This window comes from Amphiprion ocellaris, chromosome 21 (genome assembly GCF_022539595.1).
Source record: "Amphiprion ocellaris isolate individual 3 ecotype Okinawa chromosome 21, ASM2253959v1, whole genome shotgun sequence".
Lineage (NCBI taxonomy): Eukaryota > Metazoa > Chordata > Actinopteri > Pomacentridae > Amphiprion > Amphiprion ocellaris.
The window spans coordinates 22911059-22934126 of record NC_072786.1 but is presented as its reverse complement, the minus strand read 5'-3'; the positions used below and the strand labels follow the sequence as shown (position 1 = coordinate 22934126).

The following is a 23068-nucleotide window of genomic DNA, read 5'->3' as shown; positions in this document are numbered from 1 at the left end:
ATCACAGGTTCTGTCTGAAAAGAGGTGGCATCATTTTAAACAGTGAAATCAAACTAATAAAATGTAATGACCAACCAGTGAGCAATACTGGATTCTGCAAAAACATAAACAACTTTTTTTAAAAATCTAAATCTTATCTTAACACAGTTAATGTATGAACTTATTTTTGTGTGTATGCATGTATTTATTGATTTATTTAGTACTGTTAACATATCACAGTTCTGAGTGAATTTTTCTTAAGATAGGCAAAGGCCATTTATTGATTACATATAGGCTCTTAAATGTTTATTAAAAACTAAAAAGCATTAAAAAAAAAACAACTTAGGCATTTATTGAGTCACTAAAATACTGTAGAGTACAGACCACATCAGCATGATTATAAGCATCCTCTGGTAAATGAACAACCAGATACTGATGTCTCTCACCATATGGACTTCAGGAGATGACTGGGGGATGATAAACTGTGACCTACTGGTTGGGTTCTCTCTGTTCTCATGTTTCTTACATGTTTGTCCCCTGACAGCCGGGTCCTAATGTTTTTTGAGCAACACACCATACTATGACGTTTTTACAATGATGGTTCTACTATGGAACCAGTTTGACATGTTCAGGTGTTCTTTGTGTGAAAACTCAGAGATTTCAGGTATCAGAAGGTGGTTTTCAACTTTCTTTGTTAACTTTCTGCTTCAACTTTAAACTAAATTTCCTTCACTAACCCAGCCCTCTGGACTTCCAGTAAGCTGTGTTTCTATTGGCTGTCCAGGTGGCTGTTTGGTTTTATCAGGAACACCTGAGCAGCTTGGTGTTATCAGGAACACCTGAGCAGCTCAGTGTCTTCCTGCTTTGTTTAGCTGCAGCCAAACATTTCCTCTGCTTCTCTTCACCACTGAACTGGGTTTGGCTCCATTGCTTCAGTTTGCTCTTTAGGCGTTAGCTTGCAGCTTCCAGCAGTAAAATAATCTTTAATGTGTTTCTTGGTGTGTTTTAGGGCTTTGTACTGGATAGTTGTCTTGGTAAAGGTGGTTCTTTAGCCACAGTTAGCACATGGTGCAAATGTGTGCAGTGATTAGTGGATTTGGTGCAGCTGTGTCTTTATCTTGGCTGTAGTGAGTCTTTAGAGGTTTTTGGTCAGACACATTCTGTATTCTTGTTTGTGAACCAACGTTGGTTGTCCAGAAGGTAAGAGTTCCTGTCCTGATTCTCTGTTCTCAGAGGTTCTCTGGTAGGCTGCAGGAGACTTTAGCGTTTGGGTTGTGCTAGTTTGGTTTTTGTACGGTTTCATTTGGACGACTATCTTGAGGCCCCTCCATGTGGTTTAGTGAGGTTTTCTGGAACAGTTCTACAAAGCAACCTGCAGCAGAAGAGACTTTGAGAGTTTTTAGGAAGTTCTGGAGACCAGACTTTAGAGCAGCAGAAACATTTGTCAGCAGTTTGAGCAGGAGAAGGTGAGCTTCAGAGTAGAAATGAGACAGAAACCTTCTTGACCCGTGTGGTGAGGTCCTGTACCAAGAGTTTGAGCAGGTTGTGAAGAGTCTGTAGTTCTTTAGTCTGAAAGCACAAGAAGAGTCGACTCATTAAAGGAGAAAACAGGAGATATTGTTGGTTCTTCTGTCGCTCTGCAGTTTCCTTAGACTGAATCAAGTTTATATTTTAAATAATTTCCCATGTGAGCCCAAGAAGACTTCAATAAACTCCCTCCATCCCCTGGACACAACATATTTTATTACCATGTTAAATGTTTTTTTTTTGTGAAATATGTTTTTGAGTTTTAATCATAGTTTTAGCATAGTTTTTTTCTCTTTGCTTGTTTAGTTTTGTAATCTGTGTGAAAGGTGCTAAACAAATAAAGTTTAATTGATAAACTGAATAACTGACTAACTCATGATTGTGACAACAGAAGTATTTTCATTGTGATTTAAGGGTTTGTTTCATTTTTAAAGTTGGGATTAAAATCTTGACAGAAAAAAGATTAAAGAAATAAACTACAGTAAAAAAGCAATTAAATCAAAGGAAAATAACATTTAATATAAAACTTTTAAAAAGAAAATTAAACATTAAATACAATTAAATTATATTAGACAAAATATTTAATTAGATAATTAAATGGAAGATACAAAGCATGTAATTATGAAATTAAACAAAAATATTAAACATTAAAGATGAAATATTTTAGATAATTAAACATTTAAAAAATACAATTAAACAAGAATATTACACATTTAGAACAATACAAAACTTTAATTAGACTATTAAACCTTTAAAAGTCAAAACATTTAATTAAAAAAATTAAATGTTTAATTAGAAAATTAAATCTTAAAGACAATAAAACTTTAAATAGGAATTAAACAGAAAATACAATGAAGCATTAAAAAAGAAAATTAAACATTAAAAGGTGGTAAAACATTTAAAAAGAAAAACCTTAACAAAGATTTAATCGAAAAATTAAACATTGGGAATGAAAAGGAATTTTTTCAAACAAGCCGATAAAACATTTGAAAAAACAACAATTAAACATTAAAAAGACAAAACGTTTCGAAATCAGATCAGACATTAGAACAGAATAAAAGGTGAGAAAAGAGCAAAACTAAACGTTTAAGAAGAATCAAACTAAAGACAAAACATTTGAAAAGACACCAGTTAAACTTTAGAAGATCAAATTAAACAGAAGAAACAATAAAATGATCAAAAGAGCAAAAACAGATAAAGGTCTTCAAGCGTTTTCTAGTCTGAAATGAAAACATCAAGTTGTTTCTTCAAACATTTCCTCTTTCTATGTTCTTGGTTTGATTGTGGACAGATTTACTAAGAACTCATTTCAGAAAACTGATTTCCAGATAAAGTCTACTAGTAGTTGAAGGCATTTATCAAACTAATGTTACCTTCTGATCTCCACAAACTTTACTGTTCAGTGAAGAGAATCAAAGTTTGTTCAGGATTTCTAAAAAACCCATAGGTGAAAGTCTGAGAAGAACTCAGATGGATGGTCTAAATGTGAAATCAAGACTCATGGTCACAAGTTTTAAGGCTTCTATTCACCAGAAAGTTCAAACAAACAGAGAAGTACTGAGAAACTTTTAAGATTTCAGTCCTCAGACTGTCTGAAGGTTCAAACGAACAGAGAACTACTCAGAAACTTAGAAGATATCAGTCCTTGGGCTGTCTGAAAGTTAAATCTAACAGAGAACTACTGTGGGACTTAGAGAATTTCAGCCCTCAGACTGTCTGAAGGTTCAAACTAACAGAGAACTACTCAGGAACTTAGAAGATATCAGTCCTTGGACTGTCTGAAAGTTCAATCTAACAGAGAACTACTGTGGGACTTAGAGAATTTCAGCCCTCAGACTGTGTGAAAGCTCAGGTCCTGAGGACTCAGGAGGTGTGGAGGCTTTGGAAAGTCTTGGAACTCAGGGTTCCACCCTCCAGCACAAAGGCTGAAGTCCAACCTCCTGAGAAAAATGGTCGTCGAGACTCGAGTTAAAAAAAAAAAATCGAAAACGACAAAAAATAGATGATAAATGCGCAAAAAAAAGAAGAATTAGTATCTGAGCGAGTAGCTCAGGAGGATAAGAAGAAGACTACCAACTGGTAGGTCGCAGGTTCGAGACCCGCCACCGGCCTTTTTCTTTCTTTGTCTTTGTCAGGATTTTGATAAAACTTAAGAAGGGTCTGGTCTTGAACCAGCGACCTGCAGCTCCATAGGCAAATCCTTAACTCACTGAGCTACAGATCAGATGAAAAGATATAAATTCGTCGTCCCTTTGACATCGTAGTTACTGAAGTCACCACATGGGTGGAGCTAAGGCGGAGTCTGGGTGGAGTCAGGGCGGAGAGTAGGCGGGGAGGTGGGTGGCGGCGTCCCCCCTCTACTCCCCCACCTCCCACCACCACCCACCACACCTTCCCCCGCCCGACGAGTTCTTCGAGTCTCCACGAGTTCTTCGAGTCTCCACAGGTTTTCCCGAGTTTCTGGAGTTTCCACGAAGTCCGAGGCAGAACAAGCTGTGATGAAGAGGTGTTGAAGTCGGCCAGGATGGACTGACTTTTTACAGCGACTAGAAGGACGACAACTAGAAGAGCCAGGTCTTTAACCACCATCCATAAAATCTATGGAGTCGCTCCAGAGAAATGAAAGAAGGTCAACTTTTATCAACCTCCATCCACATGTTCAACTTCATCTCTTTACTTGGACATTTTTGGCACCAAAAACCTTTAGTCTCACACTTTATTATCATTTATTAGGACTTTAATGGAATCCACCAGCAGATTTACTTTTTGTTGACAAACTTTATTCTTGTCATCGTGGGACTGCAGTATTTAAAACTGTTCCTTCTATTTGACCTCATGTTTATTAGTTTTAGTGGAGAAAGTTATTTTGTCGATTAATCTCTTAAAAACCAAATAATAAATTGGATTAGTCAAGAGGTTTAAATTTCTTACTTTGTCATATTTTAAATATGACAAAAAAATATAAAAATAAAGCGTCTTGAGACAATTTGACCTGTAACTGGCGTTATATAAATAAAATAGAATTTAAATTGTATGTATCTTGTAATGTTGGAGTAATTCAGCCATATATGTTCGAAAACACATTTTCTTTGTCCATTAATCTGTTGATTGTTATCTGCAGTAATTCATTTCTTGTTTTGGTTTATAAAATGTCAAACCCAAATATATTCAGTTTACTGTCATAAAAACCAAAAAGATTTACATTCATGATGCAGGAATCAGGCAGTTTTTCACTTTTTATCTTAGTTTAGTTAGAAAGATAGTTGATAATGTGTGAATTGTTGCAGCTTGTGAGCCGTAGAAGGTTTTAATCTTTGGGGCCGAGTGTCAAAAAACAGTTAGAAACCAACATCAACAAAACACTCAACAAAGATTTGAACATCATTAAAGGGAAATCCAACTTTTGCATGACAATGTCTAATTAAAGGACATTTATTTCCAACGTAAATGTGTGATATTCATCCTCTGGAGCTTTCTCTTCACATCGTCTTCCACCTGGACTGGTTTGGTCTGGAGCATGTGCAACAAACATTTGAAAAACTGCACTTTAATATCAATGAATGACACTGAAGTTTAATCTCTACATAAATGAGACTGAGTCTGGATGTGCTGCTCTGTCATTAACTTCTAAATTTAGGGAAAGTTCAAACAAAAGAGGACAGTTCAGATCAGACTTGAGAATGAGCTTATTTTGAACAAACATCTCAGACTTTCTGAGCTTCAGCACCTCTAGCAAGATAATTTAACAACAAGCAACTCGAGATCCAGAAGTTGGCGAGAGTTAGCTTTAGCTGAGCCAAAGAACATGTGGGACGCTAACCTAGCAAACATTTCAGACTTTGCTCTGTGAATTCTGAGAAATAATTTCCTATTTAATGACAGAGCTGCACATCTTAACTCAGTCTCAGTAAAACAGACTCTAATTCAGTGTCATCCATCCATATTAAAGTGCAGTTACCCAAAATGTTTGTTGCATGAGCTCCAACAAAACCTGTCCAGGTAGAAGGCCACTTTGACAAACAGGAAGTGGAAGATTCCAAGCAGATTTATAGAAGGGGGAACTGGACTGTACTAAGTGTGGTCGAGTATAGAGGGGTGTTTTGTGGGTTTTTAAGGCTGATAATGATTATTAGTGAGACATTTGGAGTAGATATTCGTTTGCAGTAAATTAAAGTATTTAAAACCTTGGAGTTAAACTTAGAAGAACACGAACTCTAACAGAAAACTTTGTTGATACGTTTTTGTTTTGTTTACAGATGTTAAGTTAAAGGAGTTTTATTCATGACGTATAACCAATCAAATCACTCCAGAAGACAGAGCGACCACAGGTAGATAGAGGTTCAGAGCCAAAGTAGCGCCATTTTTAAATGTATTTATTACCGTAAATCAGTAAAAAATAAAATACTGATAATCAGTAAATCAGTCAGCCCACAATTACTACAATTCTACAATGTATGTCTCTTTCCTTTGACTTGTTATTTGTACAATATACGATGTACATGATGTCATTTTTTCATACCAAAGGCTATACTATGATGTTTTCTAAGAAACATATGATGCTACTCTGCTTGTTCTGGCCCTGGGCAGCTGCACTCCTCCTCTGTTGTTTTATGGATTGTACTCAGCTGCATGCCTTCGTCCACCCGTCCTCCGTTGACTCGTCCTGCCTGCCGTCTCTGGAGCTGAAGCTGGATTGGAACAGACCAAAGTACAGTCCAATCACGATGCCAGCTGCCTCTCAAAAGGCTCCTTCATCTGGCAGGTGGTGGAACTTCTTCTGAGGGGAAGCTGAGCTGGACCAGCAGAACTTTGGAGATGTGTTCCAGTGGTTGGTGGATGTCTGGGGAGATAGAGAGGGACCTTTGAATTGTTCACAAAGGAAAACAGGGAACCCATTGGTAGTTTTAGTTTAGGGTGCTACTGTGGTGTGTTTTTGGGTTTTAAGAGGTGAACAGGAAGAGTTTTTTTTGGTATTGATTATCTTTTACTTTGTTGCTGGTTGGAATGCCCATCAATGTCAACATGAAGTTCACTTTTAGTTCTGTTTATTTATTTTTATTTTACTAACACCCATTTGCTTTTAACCCCCTCACATGTGTTGTTGTAAACTTACTCTTTCAAATAAATACTCGTCTAACCCTCTGGAAACCAGCGTTTGGACTGTTTTTGTGTTGCTCCTCACCTACTGACAGCTGTGGACTAAAGGCTATACTGTGACGTTTTTAGAGCCACATGCTATACTATGATGTTTGTTGGGCGACACGCTATACTATAGGCTTTTTTTAATTGATATATTACTGACGTTTTTTTTGTTTTGGTTTTTTTTTGGTTTTTTTTAGCAACATATAAGAATTCGAACAGTTTTAAAAGTTACTATACTTTTACTTGTGCAATGAAATTATTATTCTATGGCATTTTTTAGATGACATATTATATTCTGATGTTTTCTTGAATTACATACTATTTTGACAATATATTGCACTATGACATTTTTTGAACCACATATCATACATGACAATTTTAGACAGCATCCTATCATTTTGCGCTTTTTGAACCACATAATAATGTATGGGGTTTTTTTCTTGCCAACATGCTGTACTATGAACTACAGGCCATACTATGTTATTCTTGAAAAGTATACTATACTTTGACATTTTCTGAACTACATCCTGTACTATGGCATTATACACAGAGTGCTTTGGTTACATGTTGATTTATAATCTAGATTTTTTTCTGTTTTGTTTTTTGACGGGATTACCACAGACCTGACTGTGAACACTGTCGACACCCACCTCAGGGAGACGCTGCCTAAGATCTCAAGGCTGCTTGGTCGTGGTCTTTCTGGCACATACTCTTCCAAGATGAGCCGGGAAGTTTAACACTGATGGAATGACACCAGGTCTAAGCTGACAAACTTCCACTTCCTCCTCAACCCATAGTCTCTGGGAAACCTACATGGAGTAAGAAAAGTAGACAGAGAAGTAATTAAGTCTGTACACAACATATTAAAAAGAAATCATGCTAATAAATTAAGTACAAAGAACTGAATTCCCCAATATACTGGAGACCAGAGCTATTTAATTTGATAAGTATAACCTTGTTTAGTAACATTTCAATTATTTGAGAGCAGTCCTAAAGAATTGCCTGTAATCCCAATCATAAAATGGGTTTGGAGGAAGAACATAGATGGTAATCTGGATATACATGAGTTAGGCTTTATAACTACTATTGGTAGTATTGGTGGTAGTAATAGCAATGTGACTACTACTAGTAGTAGTTTTTAGTACACTAACTGCTACTACAACTTGTAATACTATTACAAATTCTGATACTACTTCTACGACTCCAACAGCTGTTTATACTACTACTGCTGCTTGTACTTTTAGTATTACTACTACTGCTTGTACAACTATACTACAGCTACTATTAATCGTCTGGTATTTGGTTGTCAAGCTGCTAGCTCGCCTTAGCGTTTTGCTGGTGGCTAACTAGTTAGCTCTCATAGACTGGAAGCTCCCAACAAGATTTAATAATGAAAAAAGAGCCAAAAACTATTCTTACCAATGAAAAGTCATTCCAAGTTTCCTTGTCTCAATCGTACGACGCAGTGTGTAATTGTATGCAGCACAGTGAGCCGGCATACTTGTTGTTTCCGTTTTCACGCCGTCTACATCAACAGAATGCACTGAAACTTTGCTCCCACTAGCTTAGCCTCGCTGTAGCACGCAGCTCAAAGGGGCGTGTCCTATCTACTCATTCATATCTATGAGAACAACGTAGCTGCACATAAGGACGCCTGACGTTGATTAGCTGCGTAAATACCATTATATACAGTCTATGGTAAATACGTATGTGAATCGCATCATTGGCTGCAGCAGCCAGTCACCGGTCACTCACTGACTCACACTGAAAAATAGCACAGAATGAATTGTTACGTGTTTATTTTATTTACAATTTAGGTTGGATTTTTTTTTGTGGCAGCGCAGATTTTCTGTGTGCGGAGACCGTGTCAGCAGTGCGCAATTGCGCACACGCGCAGCTTAGAGGGAACAGTGTCACCCAGACACCTCTGTAATTGTGTTACTGTTACTGCTTACATTTGGTGTAGATACCTGTGATATGCCCTGTTTTTTTTTTTTAATCCTTTGCATTGCTACACTACTGTTCAAAAGTTTGGGGTCACCCAGGCAATGTTCATGCTTTCCATGAAAACTCACACTTTTATTCATGTGCTAACATAATTGCACAAGCGTTTTCTAATCATCAATTAGCCTTTCAACACCATTAGCTAACACAATGTAGCATTAGAACACAGGAGTGATGGTTGCTGGAAATGTTCCTCTGTACTCCTATGGAGATATTCCATTAAAAATCAGCCGTTTCCAGCTAGAATAGTCATTTACCACATTAACAATGTCCACACTGGATTTCTCATTCATTTAATGTTATCTTCATTGAAAAAACTGTTTTTCTTTCAAAAATAAGAAAATTTCTAAGTGACCCCAAACTTTTGAACAGTAGTGTATACATAAAATCTGATTCTAATTCTACCTGATTTTCCCTGCCTGGTGTCTGTCTTCAGGTCCTAAATGCAGTAATTTGATCTAATGCTGACTGGGTGGCTCCGTCTATAGCTACGGCCCCACATAATGCAGATCTTTGTCTCTAAATTTAAATTGTTTCTGTACAGTCAGAGGTTTGCCAGGATCCATTTTTGCCTAAAGATGTTCTTAAGACTAAGACAGATTAACAATGAGATGGACTGTCTCCTAGTTCTGACCATGAAAGGAATTCTGTACGTTGTGCTTTGCATCCCACAGGGAAAGGCAGCTTCTTTTACAATAGCTGTTGTGAAAACAGAGCCCATAAATACTGTAACATTAAGCCAAAAGGGTCTGTGGACGCCAGTGCAGCTGAATCATTGCCTACATGTGTGTAGAAGCTTGGTAGATGGTCAGATCTGTGACCTGCTGCTGAACCTATAGATCTCTCACAGTTTCAAATGTCTACAGTTAAGTGTAAAAGCCTTTTAATGGGTTTTACTAGCAGTCTGGCACCAGAACCTGTTACATCTAGAAAACCGTATTTTTCATGCAAGTTTGTTGTCTGCTCAGGCTAGCTTCATCACTGAAACAATCCGTCATTGCTGCACGTATTGACAACAGGCCACCAAATGCATTTATTCAAATGATTTGATTATTTTAAAGTCACCAAGCGTCCATGATTGTCTGAGTTCTACGTGGTTTTTGCTCGTCGGATGACAGCTATGTTTTAGCCTCCAGTTATTGCTGTTTGCTTGGCTGTTGATGTTACGGTGGGGGCTGGAGAACCCAAGTGCAGACACAGAAACTGGCAGACAAGTAAATAAAGGAAAGAGTTTTATTAAACAAGATAACTAAACCAATACATAAATATAGAACGGAACCAGGGGGACAGAACTAAACCAAAACTACTAAAACTCTACAAGCAACTATGATTACAAAAACAGAAGTCTACAAAACTGAACTATTAACAAAACTAAGCTAAGGAGGAGTACTCACAAGATGGGGGAACTGAACAGAAGGGGTAGGGAAGCTGGCTCAGGAAATCTGGGGTGAACGGAGACGAGACTGGAGCTACTGGCTGGAGACAAAAACAGGGCTAACGAAAATCCAAAAGACGAGCTGAGTCCAAGTGAGGGAAATCCAGTGGAGGGGAAAACTGAGTCCAAAAACTGAGTGCAAAAGCAGAGTCCATGAAGGCATGTGGGTCGATGATCCGGCAGGGAGTGAATGAATGAGCAGGGTTTAAATAGTGGAGGTGAGGTGGAGAACAGGTGAATGGTGTGACCTGATTGCTGCAGCTGAAACTCATTGTAGCAATCAGCAAACCAGAGTGCAGGCAGGTGAAGCAGGTGAAGCAGGAGGGAGAGAGACAGGGAGAGAGAGAGAGAGACATGAGGGAGAGGTGACAGACAGAGGGAGCCAGAGAGAGAGAGACAGGTCAACACAGAAACAAATCAGGACTCAGGGGAGAAAGGAGGAAAAAGAGGAAAAAGGGAAAGAAGGGCAGGGGCTAGAGCAGGATCCTAACACTGAGATTAGCTCAGCTGGCTGTTTCCCTCAGAGCTGATTTTGAAGGAATCCTCCTTTGTTCTTTTGATTTTCCGTATGACGTCCTGACTGCAAACCCTAAAGTGGAACATGAAGAGGGTGAGAACCTCTTTATGTTCTTTGGGAGTGACTGCATCCAACAGGAAACAGCTCGGTCAAACCTTTCCATCCACTTGGATTTGTCCCAGGAAATACTGAACACAAAAGTACACAATACATTGGTTTATCTAAACAATTAGTTTATGTAGGTGAAGGCTAAACCCTCTGATTCATGATTTTATTCAATGTTTGCCTTTCTCCTCCAGATTTTACAGGCTTTAGATGGATGAGGTTTTGGTTTTCTTAAGCTGCGTCTCAAACAGAGCAGCTCAATTGTCCGACTACCAGAGGTTACATGACTACAACACATTTTCATTATTATTTGGTCTCTTTCATGCTGCACATGTAACACTAGCATCACACCTGCAGTCTGCACAGCAACACATTCATCAGAATCAACAATTCATAATATTTTTTAAAGAAAAAATATGTATTTTTTTTCACAGTTTTTATTTTCACTGTGGATTTTACTGCCTTGAAGCTGTTGTAGTAAGTTCCCTGAACAAAAGTATAGCAAAATGGAGAGAGAGGCTACAATAATTGCTTGGTGAAAATGGCAGACTTATAACTGAAATCTGTCAAACTGAAGTTATACAATAACCTGAGTTTATCAATAAATACACAAAGTTTGTGGCTCAAATATATGTTTTTATTTACATGTGTTAGATCGTCCACTCGATTAAGCATCGTCTGCAATTTGAGCATCACGTCTCTGATGACCAAAATCGACATACATTTGTTTGATGTTGTCTGTGTGTGTGCTTGTAACTTAGTACATTATCCATGATGTGGGAACGTAAATCAGTTCTGACAGCCACCTTGTGGGGATCTGCTTTCATTCTGAGGACAACACACAAGTCCCATAATGTAAATGATGACATTTAGGAGGATGTTCTGCAAGCAGCAGTCATGTCTGTGTAGCTTCTCAGTCGTTCAAGTCATGGTAATGCAGGAGCTTCAGTAGAAAGCAACGTCTTCAAGAGCCTAGAAGAGAAATCCAGTTGTTTCATTCCTGAAGCTCCTAGAAGTGCTAGTTGTTGTTATGGTTAGAGGTAGTCTTCGTGAAATAAATTAAGTTACTGTAATGTCCTTTGAGGTGTGTGTATAAACTACTAGCCTTCCTGGTCACATAAATTCTTGGATTTTATCTCCAGTCAGAATAAAAATACATCTTCTCTGTCTTTCTTTCTTCCCCCCCTCTCATTCCTTCTGTCTTTTCTTCATTTCTTCTTTCTTGCTCATGCATTCTCCTCTCCTGTCTCTGTTTGTCCTCACTGGAAGCATGACGGCATGTGGTTCCAGTTTTCTCATGTTTGTTTTGCCAACACAATAAAGAGTGTTTACTACAAAGAAAACAAAGGAAAGGAATCCTAATAAAGTTTATTGCACTTTGGGTTGAGTCCTAAGCTGAGCGGAGGAGGAGTAGCATGTTTTAATGAGGCTACATCTCAGCCAGGTAAAGCAACATGAGAATGAAAATAATACTGCAGGAGGGAAGTGTGTCTGAGTCACAGTCTCAGAGTCTATTTTCCCAGAATTCACCTGTCAGTCACACTTCTTCAGATTATCCATTTATTAAGTTTCTGTTGGTCCTTCTGGTTTCTTTCAGTGTTCAGTGGACACTCAATTGATTCTAAACATAGCTCATTTAAATTTGCTTTTCCTACAAAAACCACGAAGCAAATGGAATTTGAGTGACTCAATTTTAAACCTCCACTCTGTATGCATGTGTGTTTTGTTGTAGATATAAAGACTACAGGGAACCTCCCTGGTCTGCAGATGCGTATCACTTCTCCAAACAGTACTGGTGCGTCCTGGCTGCAAGACTGGCTTTCGTCATACTGTTCCAGGTAGGAGTTTATTGTTTTGTTTGTAAGATTAACTCTATGAACTCCTAAAAACACTGACAGGTTTAAAAGGCATGTTATCTTTTAACGAGTTGGCAAAATTACTCTATTTATAAAAGCAAGACATTGTAAAAATAAAGATTTCCAGCCTCGAATGTATCATTTCTGTGGTTTCATCAGGAGAAACAACAAAATCTATGCTTAAAATTGTAATATTTTATCTTAAATCACTTCATTCTATGTCTCATTTAAAAACAAAAAACAAAACAAAAAGCGTTTGCATGAGATACTGTAAAAAACTAAAAGTTGTGCGCTCCTCAGCATAACAGAGAAGCCATGATTCACTCAGTGGTGACAAAACAGTCACATGACAAATAATTCAGAGATGTTCTGGCTGGATGTGTTTGCAGAAAGCAGAGGGGAGACAAGTACAGAAACAAAATAAAGAGAATAAGATGAAAATAAAATATAATTGATGTATAAAATAAATGCAGCATGATGGTAAAATAGTATACAGAGGAACAAATTTTCAGTAAATTGTCTGAAGATACATTCAGCAAATAAATATCTTTCTAGATTTGATGTGCAGTAAAGTGTGAAAAACACAATTTTTAGAGGTTGTAATAATGTAAATAATTAAATATAAAGAACACAGAGTACTCTTTTTTTTTTCCAGTACCGGTAACACCTGAAAAAATGTTCAACATGTTAATTACAGATTTTTCCTTTTCTATAAATCATCGAAGAAATTCCACGTTTTCATCTTTTTTTTGTCTTTTTCTTGATTTATAGCATCATAGCTGTCCTACTGCACAAAAGACATTTTGAAGCTCTTTCTACTCCTAGCCATAGTTGTTCTGTTCCCATAAAGACATTATATTGCGGTGAAAAATGAGTCCATAGTGACTAACAACGTGACAGAAGCAAAACAAAAACCACACACAGAAACTGTTTGGCGTTCAGAGGGTTGAGGTAATTCACACATCTCGTGTTTTGGGGTTTTTGTTGTGTATCGTACATTTTGTATCTGTCTAGCAGTTGCGTGGAACTGATACGTGTAATAAAAAGGGAGGTAAAGTGTGCATGTGTGTGGCCGGTCATTCCAAACTTAATGAATCACGCCGTATTCTCATTATGATCAGGACGATTACCAGATGCTTCAGTCCACACTAACATATGTCCACCAAATGTCCTTCAACACCGAAGCTGCCGGAGAAGTTTCCTTCATTAGTGCTGATGAATCATGGACACACTCACTAAATATGCAGTTTGTCTCAAGTTTTCAGACCAGACCTTTTTCCATGAGGTAAAAGAGAAAGGCATATGCTGGTGTTGTAATAGATTAATGTAATTTTGCCCACTGATTTGATGAGACACAACCTGTGGAGGCAATTAGGGTACTTTAAAGCCCAACCATTGTATTTCTGTATACAGATCTGAATACACACACATAATACATCATTGTGACTTCTGCTTCATGAGAACACCACTATGATATCGATCATGAATAAATGTCCATAATTCTGCCTGAAAATCACAAAAATAGCATTCTTGATAACTTGTTTGAAAGTTTTTTTTGACTGTCACAATGATCTGGTGTCTGTCTGCACATTCATTTGTACTTTGCAGCTAATTGTTAACCCCTTAACGTCTATTGTCGCAAATTCGCATCATACCACTTTTATTCAGACTGCAGCCGAGATAATATATCCATTCCCCCAATGCTGGTTTATGTATATACGTACCTCAGAACCTTTTGCAAGCACTGGTTTCTCGTAGGACCAGTCAGAGTGGGACCTAATTATTATATATCTGTTATTATTATTATTATATGTCTATGTATCTATGTTCTATGTGTAATAGATAAATTAACAATCTCCAATTATTTTAGCATGAACTGGAAAGCAAAAAGACACAGCAAATGCTTTTTATTTAATTGTAAATAAATTCAGGTGTCAAGGGGTTAATGTGTCAATCTGCAGCAGATTCTTTGGGTCTTGGGGTTGCAGGGCGGGGCTTCTATGGATGCTTGGTCATTTTTGATTTGGGGAGTTTGGAGCCGAGGTAACGCCTTGAGCTCTTGGTCGTGTTCCTCAAGCAGTTCCTGGGCAGATTTTGTTCTGTGGCAGTTCACATTGTCCTGCTGGGGGAGGTCATGTGTTGGGGAGTGTCATGGCCATGGAGGGGTGTGCTTGGTCTGCCATAATGTTTAGATGAGTGGTTACGTCAAAGTCGCATCTAAATGAATACCAGCAGCTAAGGTTTCCCTGCAGAACACTGAATTGTAACAAGATGATCAATGTTAATCACGTCGTCTGTCAGCATTTTTATGTTTTAATGTTGTCGCTGATCAGTGTATGTTTTGACATCATAATGGCTCAAACTGTCCCACTGGCTTAGTTCAGATAGAGTACAACACCTGTCACTTTTCTGTTCCATCTCTTTTCATTTGTCTCCACATCCATCCATCTTTCTCTCTCACTCATCCCTTTCTCCTCTCCCTCCTTTAGAACCTGGTGATGTTCCTCAGCCTCGTGGTCGCCTGGGTGATCCCCGACATTCCCAAAACTATTGTGGAGCAGCTAAAACGGGAGAAGAAGCTTCTGGTCGACGTCTTTTTACAGGAAGAGAAGGACAAATTCCAGCTCATCCAGAGCCTCTTTGCTAAGGATGCCAACCTCCAACCAAGCAGCCACATGCTCCAGCCAGGCCAGAGCATCCCCATCCCAGGCCGCTACAGTACTCTACCCTCAGGCCCCACGGCTGGAGATGGAGGAGGAGGGACGAGGGCGAGGTGTAGGGCTGCCAGCTTCAGCCAGTTCAGCAGGAAGGCTCCTCCTTCACCCAGGAATGAAAACGAGAATTCCAGACACACGGCGGTGTGACGTGAAACATGCGTGGGAATGCCTCAGGACTGTCGCTCGGGTGACTCAGTCTGTGTATGTCTTTGCCTGTGTTTTTGTGTCCTGGTGTGTATGACACAATAGAGCCGTGGTTAAGCATCACGGCTCGCCTTTGAACGTATCATTTGAATTCACTGGTCTGAATGTGTGTGTTGTTCCTCCTCGCACTGACTGTTCACCTGATCAAGTGTTGTCATTTTTACTTTTTGGTAAAAAATTATTTAGTGAGGCGCACTAGCTTCATAGCGTAGAGAAGCAATAATTACTATATTAGGCTGAACAAGTGAATACTGCAGGAACGTGGAATAGACTGGAACTAATGGACAGGTTCATTAATAAGCACTTACCCACCTGAACAGATTGATGGACATTGTGACTCAGCTTCTGGGCTGCTTTTTGTGCTTCTGCTCTTCATGTATTTTTGTTTACAGAACTTGTAGCAGTTACTTCATTTCATATTTTCTGTAAACTTTTCTCTTTAGTATTCAGGAACCATTTTTTCAGACTTTACTAAAATTGTAACGTCACTGAAGATGCAGCTGCTGGTCATTGTTACTCTACACCTCCCCTACGCATTCATGGATGGAAATTTAGGAATTAGGTGATCTGTAAAGCAGGAAACAGTATAATTTTATCCATATGGACTGACATCTGTCAAGTGACTGTAGAATGACTTAATATCTACACTTGATATATGACTGTAAAGAGAAACCAACACTTTTGCAAACTGTGAATGGGAGTGAGCTGGGAATGGTCTCACAGTGTTTATCAGTGAAACAAAAACTTCATCAGCATTCCTTCATTCTGAAATACCAGACTGTATGTTCTGATGTTACTGCAGGTAAGTAATGAATCTGAGGGAAGACCTTTATCTCACATAAAGGTTGTGACTCTTCAGCTCTTAACACAGACCAACTTTATTTTGTACAACTGGACAATCTGTTTCTGACTGCAAACCGGTCTTCTTATCACCGACACATCTGCCTGATTTATTTGTTCAGATCATTTTCAGCTTGGTGGTTAGCTAGCATACTATCTAGTCTAACTATCGATGTATAGGTGTTAACGACTTACAACAACATACCAACTAAATTAGCTTTTGCATGTTAAAGTCAACTGAAATTTGGATTCTAGTCACCTTTTTTTGCAAAGAGATAGAAGTTCTAATGGTACTGTAGCTAATGTACATAAAGTAATGTCATTTTGTGAAGCACCGTCTAATCTTCTCAGTGGGTAGTTCTTTTGGCAGTGGTTGACTGACATTTGAGGGCCAGTGTACATTGCTGTGCTTATTAGAGCACTACATAGCTCAGTAGCTTACAAACATTAATACAAGAGATTTCCCTGCTCTAACAAGAAGCCCAAGTCCTGTTAGTGATTTGTTCATTTGCAGTATTTAGTATTTGAGAAGACCTATAATGCTGTGCATTATAAAGCTAATGCTACGCTCACGTCATATTTGAGTTATTATAAGTTTCCCACTTGTGCATAACTAAATAGACTCAAATTTAATAGTTACAGCAGTGCATTGGAAGTGTGAAATTTATAAGCCTCTTATGTGCAACTCAGTGTTATTACAGTCCTGTATAGTAGCCATTAATACTGTTTTCAGCAAATAGTTTGATTGTTAGGAAGAACTGCAGCGAACGCTTGCATTATTGATTTGTTTGCGGTTATTGTCCAGGACAGTGGAAATCTCCAGTAATGAGTGCAGCAGCATCAGAAATATGGCTGCTGACGTCTTCAGTTTTCTGCACAAAAAAATGCTTGTAAGTCCAGTGATAAACCTTGATTATACTTGCTGTGGATGGACAGATGGAAAGCTTTGGACACCATGGAGTTGTTACACTATTTTCTAGTCGCCTTAGAGTTCATATATAAGCAGAAGGTCATATCTATGTGTTCTGCACATGGTGACATGTGAAAAGCAGTTCTTGCACAGACACAAATTCTGGGCTGCATATGGAGATCCATGTAGACAGCTGTGGACTTGGACAGATGTCAACCTTTTTCTCACACAGCCCTTACACATTTGAAGATGTTGAAAGTATAAAAATTGGCCCAACACTGGCCTATTACTAATTCTGGCCAGTCTGCAATAGCCAGCCCATGTGATAACGATAGAAGAGCAGCAGCAGAATACATAGACACTACGTACTGTATGGAAGTCCTCCTACCATCGAAACCTCCCAGGGCAGACTAAAAAGTAGTATAATAACAACAAGTTACACATCCATGGCACCCACAGCTGTCCATGTGCACTTCTTCAAGGGAGTATAATCAAGATATAAGTCTTAATGTCCCATATTGTAAAAGATGACTAGTCCTATATTCATGAAGACAAAGTTAGCTTGTTAAATTTAGCCCTTCCCATTATTTCACCACCTATGGAGTCCTGTAGAGCTCCTTGGTGTGCTGCTTCATCCTGCATCATAGAAAGAAGGAGGCCTAGCTACCAGTAGCTGTCTCTTTTTTATGTGTCTAGATCAGGTTAACCAGACTGTCAGCAGTTACAACAGGGGGTGGTCAGTGTGATTCCATATGTTAGTCCCTGATTCACAGCTCAGCATGGAGTGACTAAAGGCTGCTTTCCACTGCAGCACCTTTGGGCCATTTTAGGACATTTTAGGGCTTTTTAAGGTTGAACCTTTGTGCATGTTTCGACTGCTAGAACCACCTGTGTAAAAGTTTTTCAGGGCTGCTTCAGGGACCTACTCAAAGGTAGGTGTTTCTGAGCAGCCCTGAAAAACTCCTGTGCTGGTGTCAGTGCTGATCGCTGAAATTTAGAGAAAATAAAGGCTGCTCACTTTTATTTGGAAAGGACAACTACTGTTTTTCTTCCCTATCAATGTCCTTGTTAAGCAGTAACTTTCTCTGTAATTTTGTTATCTTCAGTGTAAATTGCCTTATAAGCTACTCAACAAAAACTACATGGCTGTACTTCCTACATGCTCACAGAGCTAGAGTTATATCCAGTATCCACCATCTGTAGCAGCCATGGTCCACTTGGAGTTAATGTCACGATGGAAGCTGTCAAGTCCTAAACCAAAATGGAAACAGAAAGGATTAAAGGGCTGATTATGGAGGCATTTCTTTAAACACTGGCCCCTGAGTTTCTGCAGTGGAAAGCCGCCTTAACATGCAGTCACATAGTAACATGTGGAGAGCTCAACCTCACATGGAACTAAGCCATGGCTAACTGTCCAGCCACTAGCTTAACTGCCTGTGAGTCCTTTACAGTTAGTGATATTATGAACCATTTTCAGTGCCAGCAGAAAACTAAAAAAAACTTAAATTTCACCTGTTTGATAGTAAGAATTTAGACCAAGCACTTACTCACTAACACACAGAAAGGATATCTACTGTGTGCTTGTTTCTTAGCACAGATTAATTTTAATTTCAGCTCACCTTTAACCATGAATGTGTCCAGAGACCCGGTAATAGTGTGGAAGAGTCGGTCCTGCTGCCAGTGTGTCTTGATGACCAGCTTCGGCATGCAGACTGATGGTATATGCTGGGTGGGCAAACGTTCACTGAGTTCATGTCATGATGTTAACATGCCGACATGCTGTAAACCTTCAGTGCTGTTTCAGAGGCCTTGTAACTGCTCTTTATCTGCAAATCAACACAGTATCTGTCTGCTCAGCTAGTGGAAGACTGTTAACTTTAAATGTATCCACTTGAACTATAGGATGTTGTGATAAAGGTTTATTTGTTATACACGCTTTTGCTGTTCAAGAAGAGAAACGTTCAACCTTACTCAATCCTTACCTTAAGCTCGTGTACAAATTCCTAATTACAGAATTGTTGGATGGAATACAAAGTTATTTATTTCATATTGTGTGATCTGTTTGCTTTTATCCCACTGATCTGTTTTTTTTAATCATTATTATTTTGTTTTTTGGTTATTTTTAACCAAGTAGTATTAGTGAGATCACTTTTGCTCCAAAAGAAAAGTACTACTAGAACAACAAACATACGTCACTGCTACACAGTGGCATTGCAACCATTTTAACAGAAATATATTCAGAAATTTCTCACGTATGGACACTGAGTTGCTATTTTTTTTATTTGAATGAACATCATATTTGTCTTTATCTCAGGTACCTGCTTCCTCTTGTAGGCTTCACTACTTGTAGATGCCCATTATCTTTTGGTATCAGATGTGATGAGAGTAAAAGATAACTGTGTGTGGGCTTAGCTAGTCTTTCCTGCAGGTTTTTATTTATTTTTTGGTAATTAGTAGATCAGGTGCACAAACATGGCAACTGAATCCTGCCAAAATCTTCAGTTGTTCCTCTCTGCCTTTTTCCATTTCTGCTTTCCCACTGGATGTCCCAATACAATTAAAAGCACGAAAGCAATGCTAATCAGATTGAAGTTATTTTGGTGAAAATATTATCATGTTTATAAACACTGTAGTAAAATATAAAGTTCACCCAGATACAAGTAGACCCATCTATTTTTCTCATGAGGTGGTGGAGACCAAAACAGAAATAGCACTCAGAGCGCATTACTCCGCCAAGGCTGCTCAGTCATTGTAAAATTTTCGATGGATGAAATCTTTTAAAAATTTTGGTCTGCAGGGGTCAATTTGTAGTAGGATCACCATCATATGATCATCAGCAGGCAGCTGACGTAGTGTTCACTTGTTGTCATAGTTACAGTGATGCCGTGCCGCTATCTGGCAATGATACAGAAATCTTTAACAAATCCATGGATCCAGACTATAAGCTGCATCACTGCCAAAATCTAATCACTTGGTCCTTGTGTCATTTCTGACCTTCCCTGAAAATTTCCTCCAAATCTGTTGGTCCATTTTTGGTAATGTTGCTAACAGACAGACAGACAAACAAACCAACGCCAGTCGTCACATAACTAAAATACAAATGAAAGAAACTGAGTAAATACTTTCATTAAGTCTCCAGAAAACTCCACTGGGATGCTTATGTTACACAAGTTTGTAAGTTTTCTTAACACAACTTGAAATGACATTAGCCGTGTTTCTATAAGGTAATATTATTTGTATTTTGAAGTATCGAATCAGAAAAAATTGAAAGTGGTGGGAAACGAACAAATTTAAAAAATCTGATCCCAATTTCACCAAAAAGTTTGTCTCTTGTCGATACCAAAAATTTTGTTTATTCCCTCTTCGTTTTTCTTTTTCTTGTTGGTTTTATCTTCTTCTACGCTGGTATTACAACCATGCAGAATGTAGCCTGTACTGCCACCTTCGACAACACAGCTTAATTCAATTTCTCCAAAGCAGGTAATGAGGGGAAAAAAAAGCAAATTTGTATTATTGATTTATTTACATTTTTTATGAGTCTTTCTGCCATCTAGTGGTAACAATTTGCTTCATGCACCTAAAACTCTCACACCTTGATTTATCCTTGAAGAGTCTAAACCAGTTTATAACTAGTGGTTTATTAAGATACTCCGCAAAAGTCATTCCCATATATGCAACATTGCAACAAGTTTAAACCAATGACTAAACTTCAAATTGGTTAAGATAAGTGACAAATCTTCAACTACCTCTCAGCTGCACTGCAGCTACTGCAGTACTGATCATTGATTCTGTTCGATAATTGTAGAATTCTCCTTGCATCCAGTGATGATACATCCGGTACATAACGGGACATCAGCTTTACAACACTGTACCATACAAACATTCATATCACTATTGAAGGTTGTCATTTTTATGCACCTTGATCACAATAGCAGCCACTGACAAGACAGAACCGGTAGTTTTATCCTGATGGAGAATATGGATAGGAGTGAATGAGTAGGTGATTCATGCTGAATAAAACAGGAGCAGTGATAAGATAGCAGTGTAGGTAGAAGCTATAGCAAAAGCAATATGTAAAATACTGGACATGCTTTTGTGTCATATGATGTACTGTGAAAAACCTTGATCTTTGAAAGTAAATAAGTGTATGTCATGTTGCATACGGTACAGCTGCGTGTTTTCATTTCTTCTGAGATGTTGAGATCATAAATTACGTCTCCAATGCATGAAAAATACACACATAATTACCTTCAAATCCTGTGATAAATAACCACCTCACCCATTCAGAGATCCAGTGTTTAAGAGGTCACATAGAGCTCACTTGATTTTCTGTGTTTCAGCAAATGCAACACTGGCCTCACTTCCTGTCTGTAAAATCTAAATGCTGGAGGTTTTCTTTGGTTATTTTGGGGAAAGAAATGTTTGTAGGAGCATTTAAATGTGATCAAATTCTTAGTTTTTTTTTTGTCAACCTCAGCAGAGCCTTTTATTCAGGGAAGGACTCCTTCATTGTGTCCAGGTATGTGGTGAATATTTGCTAATAAGCAATGCTGAATGTTTGTACAGATTTGAGGTATTTTTTGGATTTACCCAGCGGATGATATGTTGGGCACAGAAATACCTACTGCATTTAAAATTGTCAGGAAAAAAAGATAAGTTCTTCCGCAAATCTGATAGTTTGGAGTTAAAAACTAGGCAGCAAACTGAGAAGCCTACATCTAATCCATATACATAGTATTCAAGTTTTAAAGAACTAAATGAGAAGCTGTGAAATGATGCATAGCTTGCAGGGTAACTGCAGTAACAAGAGCAAACAGTTTATATGTCCTCGGCACAACCTCTGTTGTTCCCCTTCAACACTATCCAATTGCAAATATGCTAATTTGAATTCATTTTAAATAGTAGTATTGTTTAACACTATCATTAAAAGTGAGTACATTTGCAATGTTTTTAAATTCACTTGAGATGTCAGTTTGGATAGTATGTTACATTTTGCATTGTACTATTAGTGGGTGTCATATCATAGGCTGTATACACTCACTGGCCATTTTATTAGGTACACCCTGGTAGTAAAAGGTTGGACCCCCTTTTTCTTTCAGAACTGTCTTAATTCTTCATGGCATGCTTTCAACAAGGTGTTGGAAACATTCCTCAGAGATTTTGATCCATGTTGACATGATAGCATCACACAGCTACACATCCATGATGCCAATCTCCCGTTCCACCACATCCCAAAGGCTCTACTGGATTTAGATCTGGTGACTGTGGAGGCCGTTGGAGTACAATGAACTCATTGTCATGTTCAAGAAACTAGTCTGAGATGATCTGAGCTTTGTGACATGAAGCATTATCATGTTGGAAGTAGCATCAGAAGATGGTCCACTGTGGTTATAAAGGGATGTCTTTGTGTCATTTTTGATCTTCCCTGAAAATTTCATCCAAATCCGTTTGTCCGTTTTTGAGTAATGTTGTGAACAGACAGACAGACAAACCAACGGTGATTGTCACATAACTCCACCGTGCTCCTTGGCAGAGTAACTAGAACTGTTGAGCTGAGTATAGTTTAAGAGCAACCCACAGTTTGGTTTTCTGCTCTCTGATGATGATGATGATGAAGATGATGATGATGATGTAAGAACCCCTGAACTGTTGGAATTTCCTGCGGATGTACAGCAGGTTTTAATGCTTTTATGTTCATCAGTCTGATTTGTCTGTCTGATCTTCTGAGTGTATGTGTGCTTTCAAAGGGGATTATACAGGCCAGAGGCTTGACAGTCGATGTATATTAAAGTCTGTGCTTGGGTCATTTGAAAAACCTGCTCTCAGGGACCA

General features: G+C 38.4%; 1 protein-coding gene across 3 annotated transcripts in view; it reads left to right on the top strand.

The window, feature by feature from the left end:
* Positions 1-19491, top strand: part of ano2b (anoctamin 2b) — a 107078-nt gene extending 87587 nt beyond the window's left edge. For all 3 annotated transcript variants that reach the window (XM_055006565.1, XM_055006564.1, XM_055006566.1), the window contains 2 exons: positions 12442-12547; positions 15055-19491. In XM_055006565.1, coding sequence (XP_054862540.1) covers positions 12442-12547; positions 15055-15429 — 481 coding nt within the window. In that variant the 3' untranslated portion in view covers positions 15430-19491. The remainder of the gene's footprint in view (positions 1-12441; positions 12548-15054) is intronic.
* The last annotated feature ends 3577 nt before the right edge of the window (positions 19492-23068 follow it).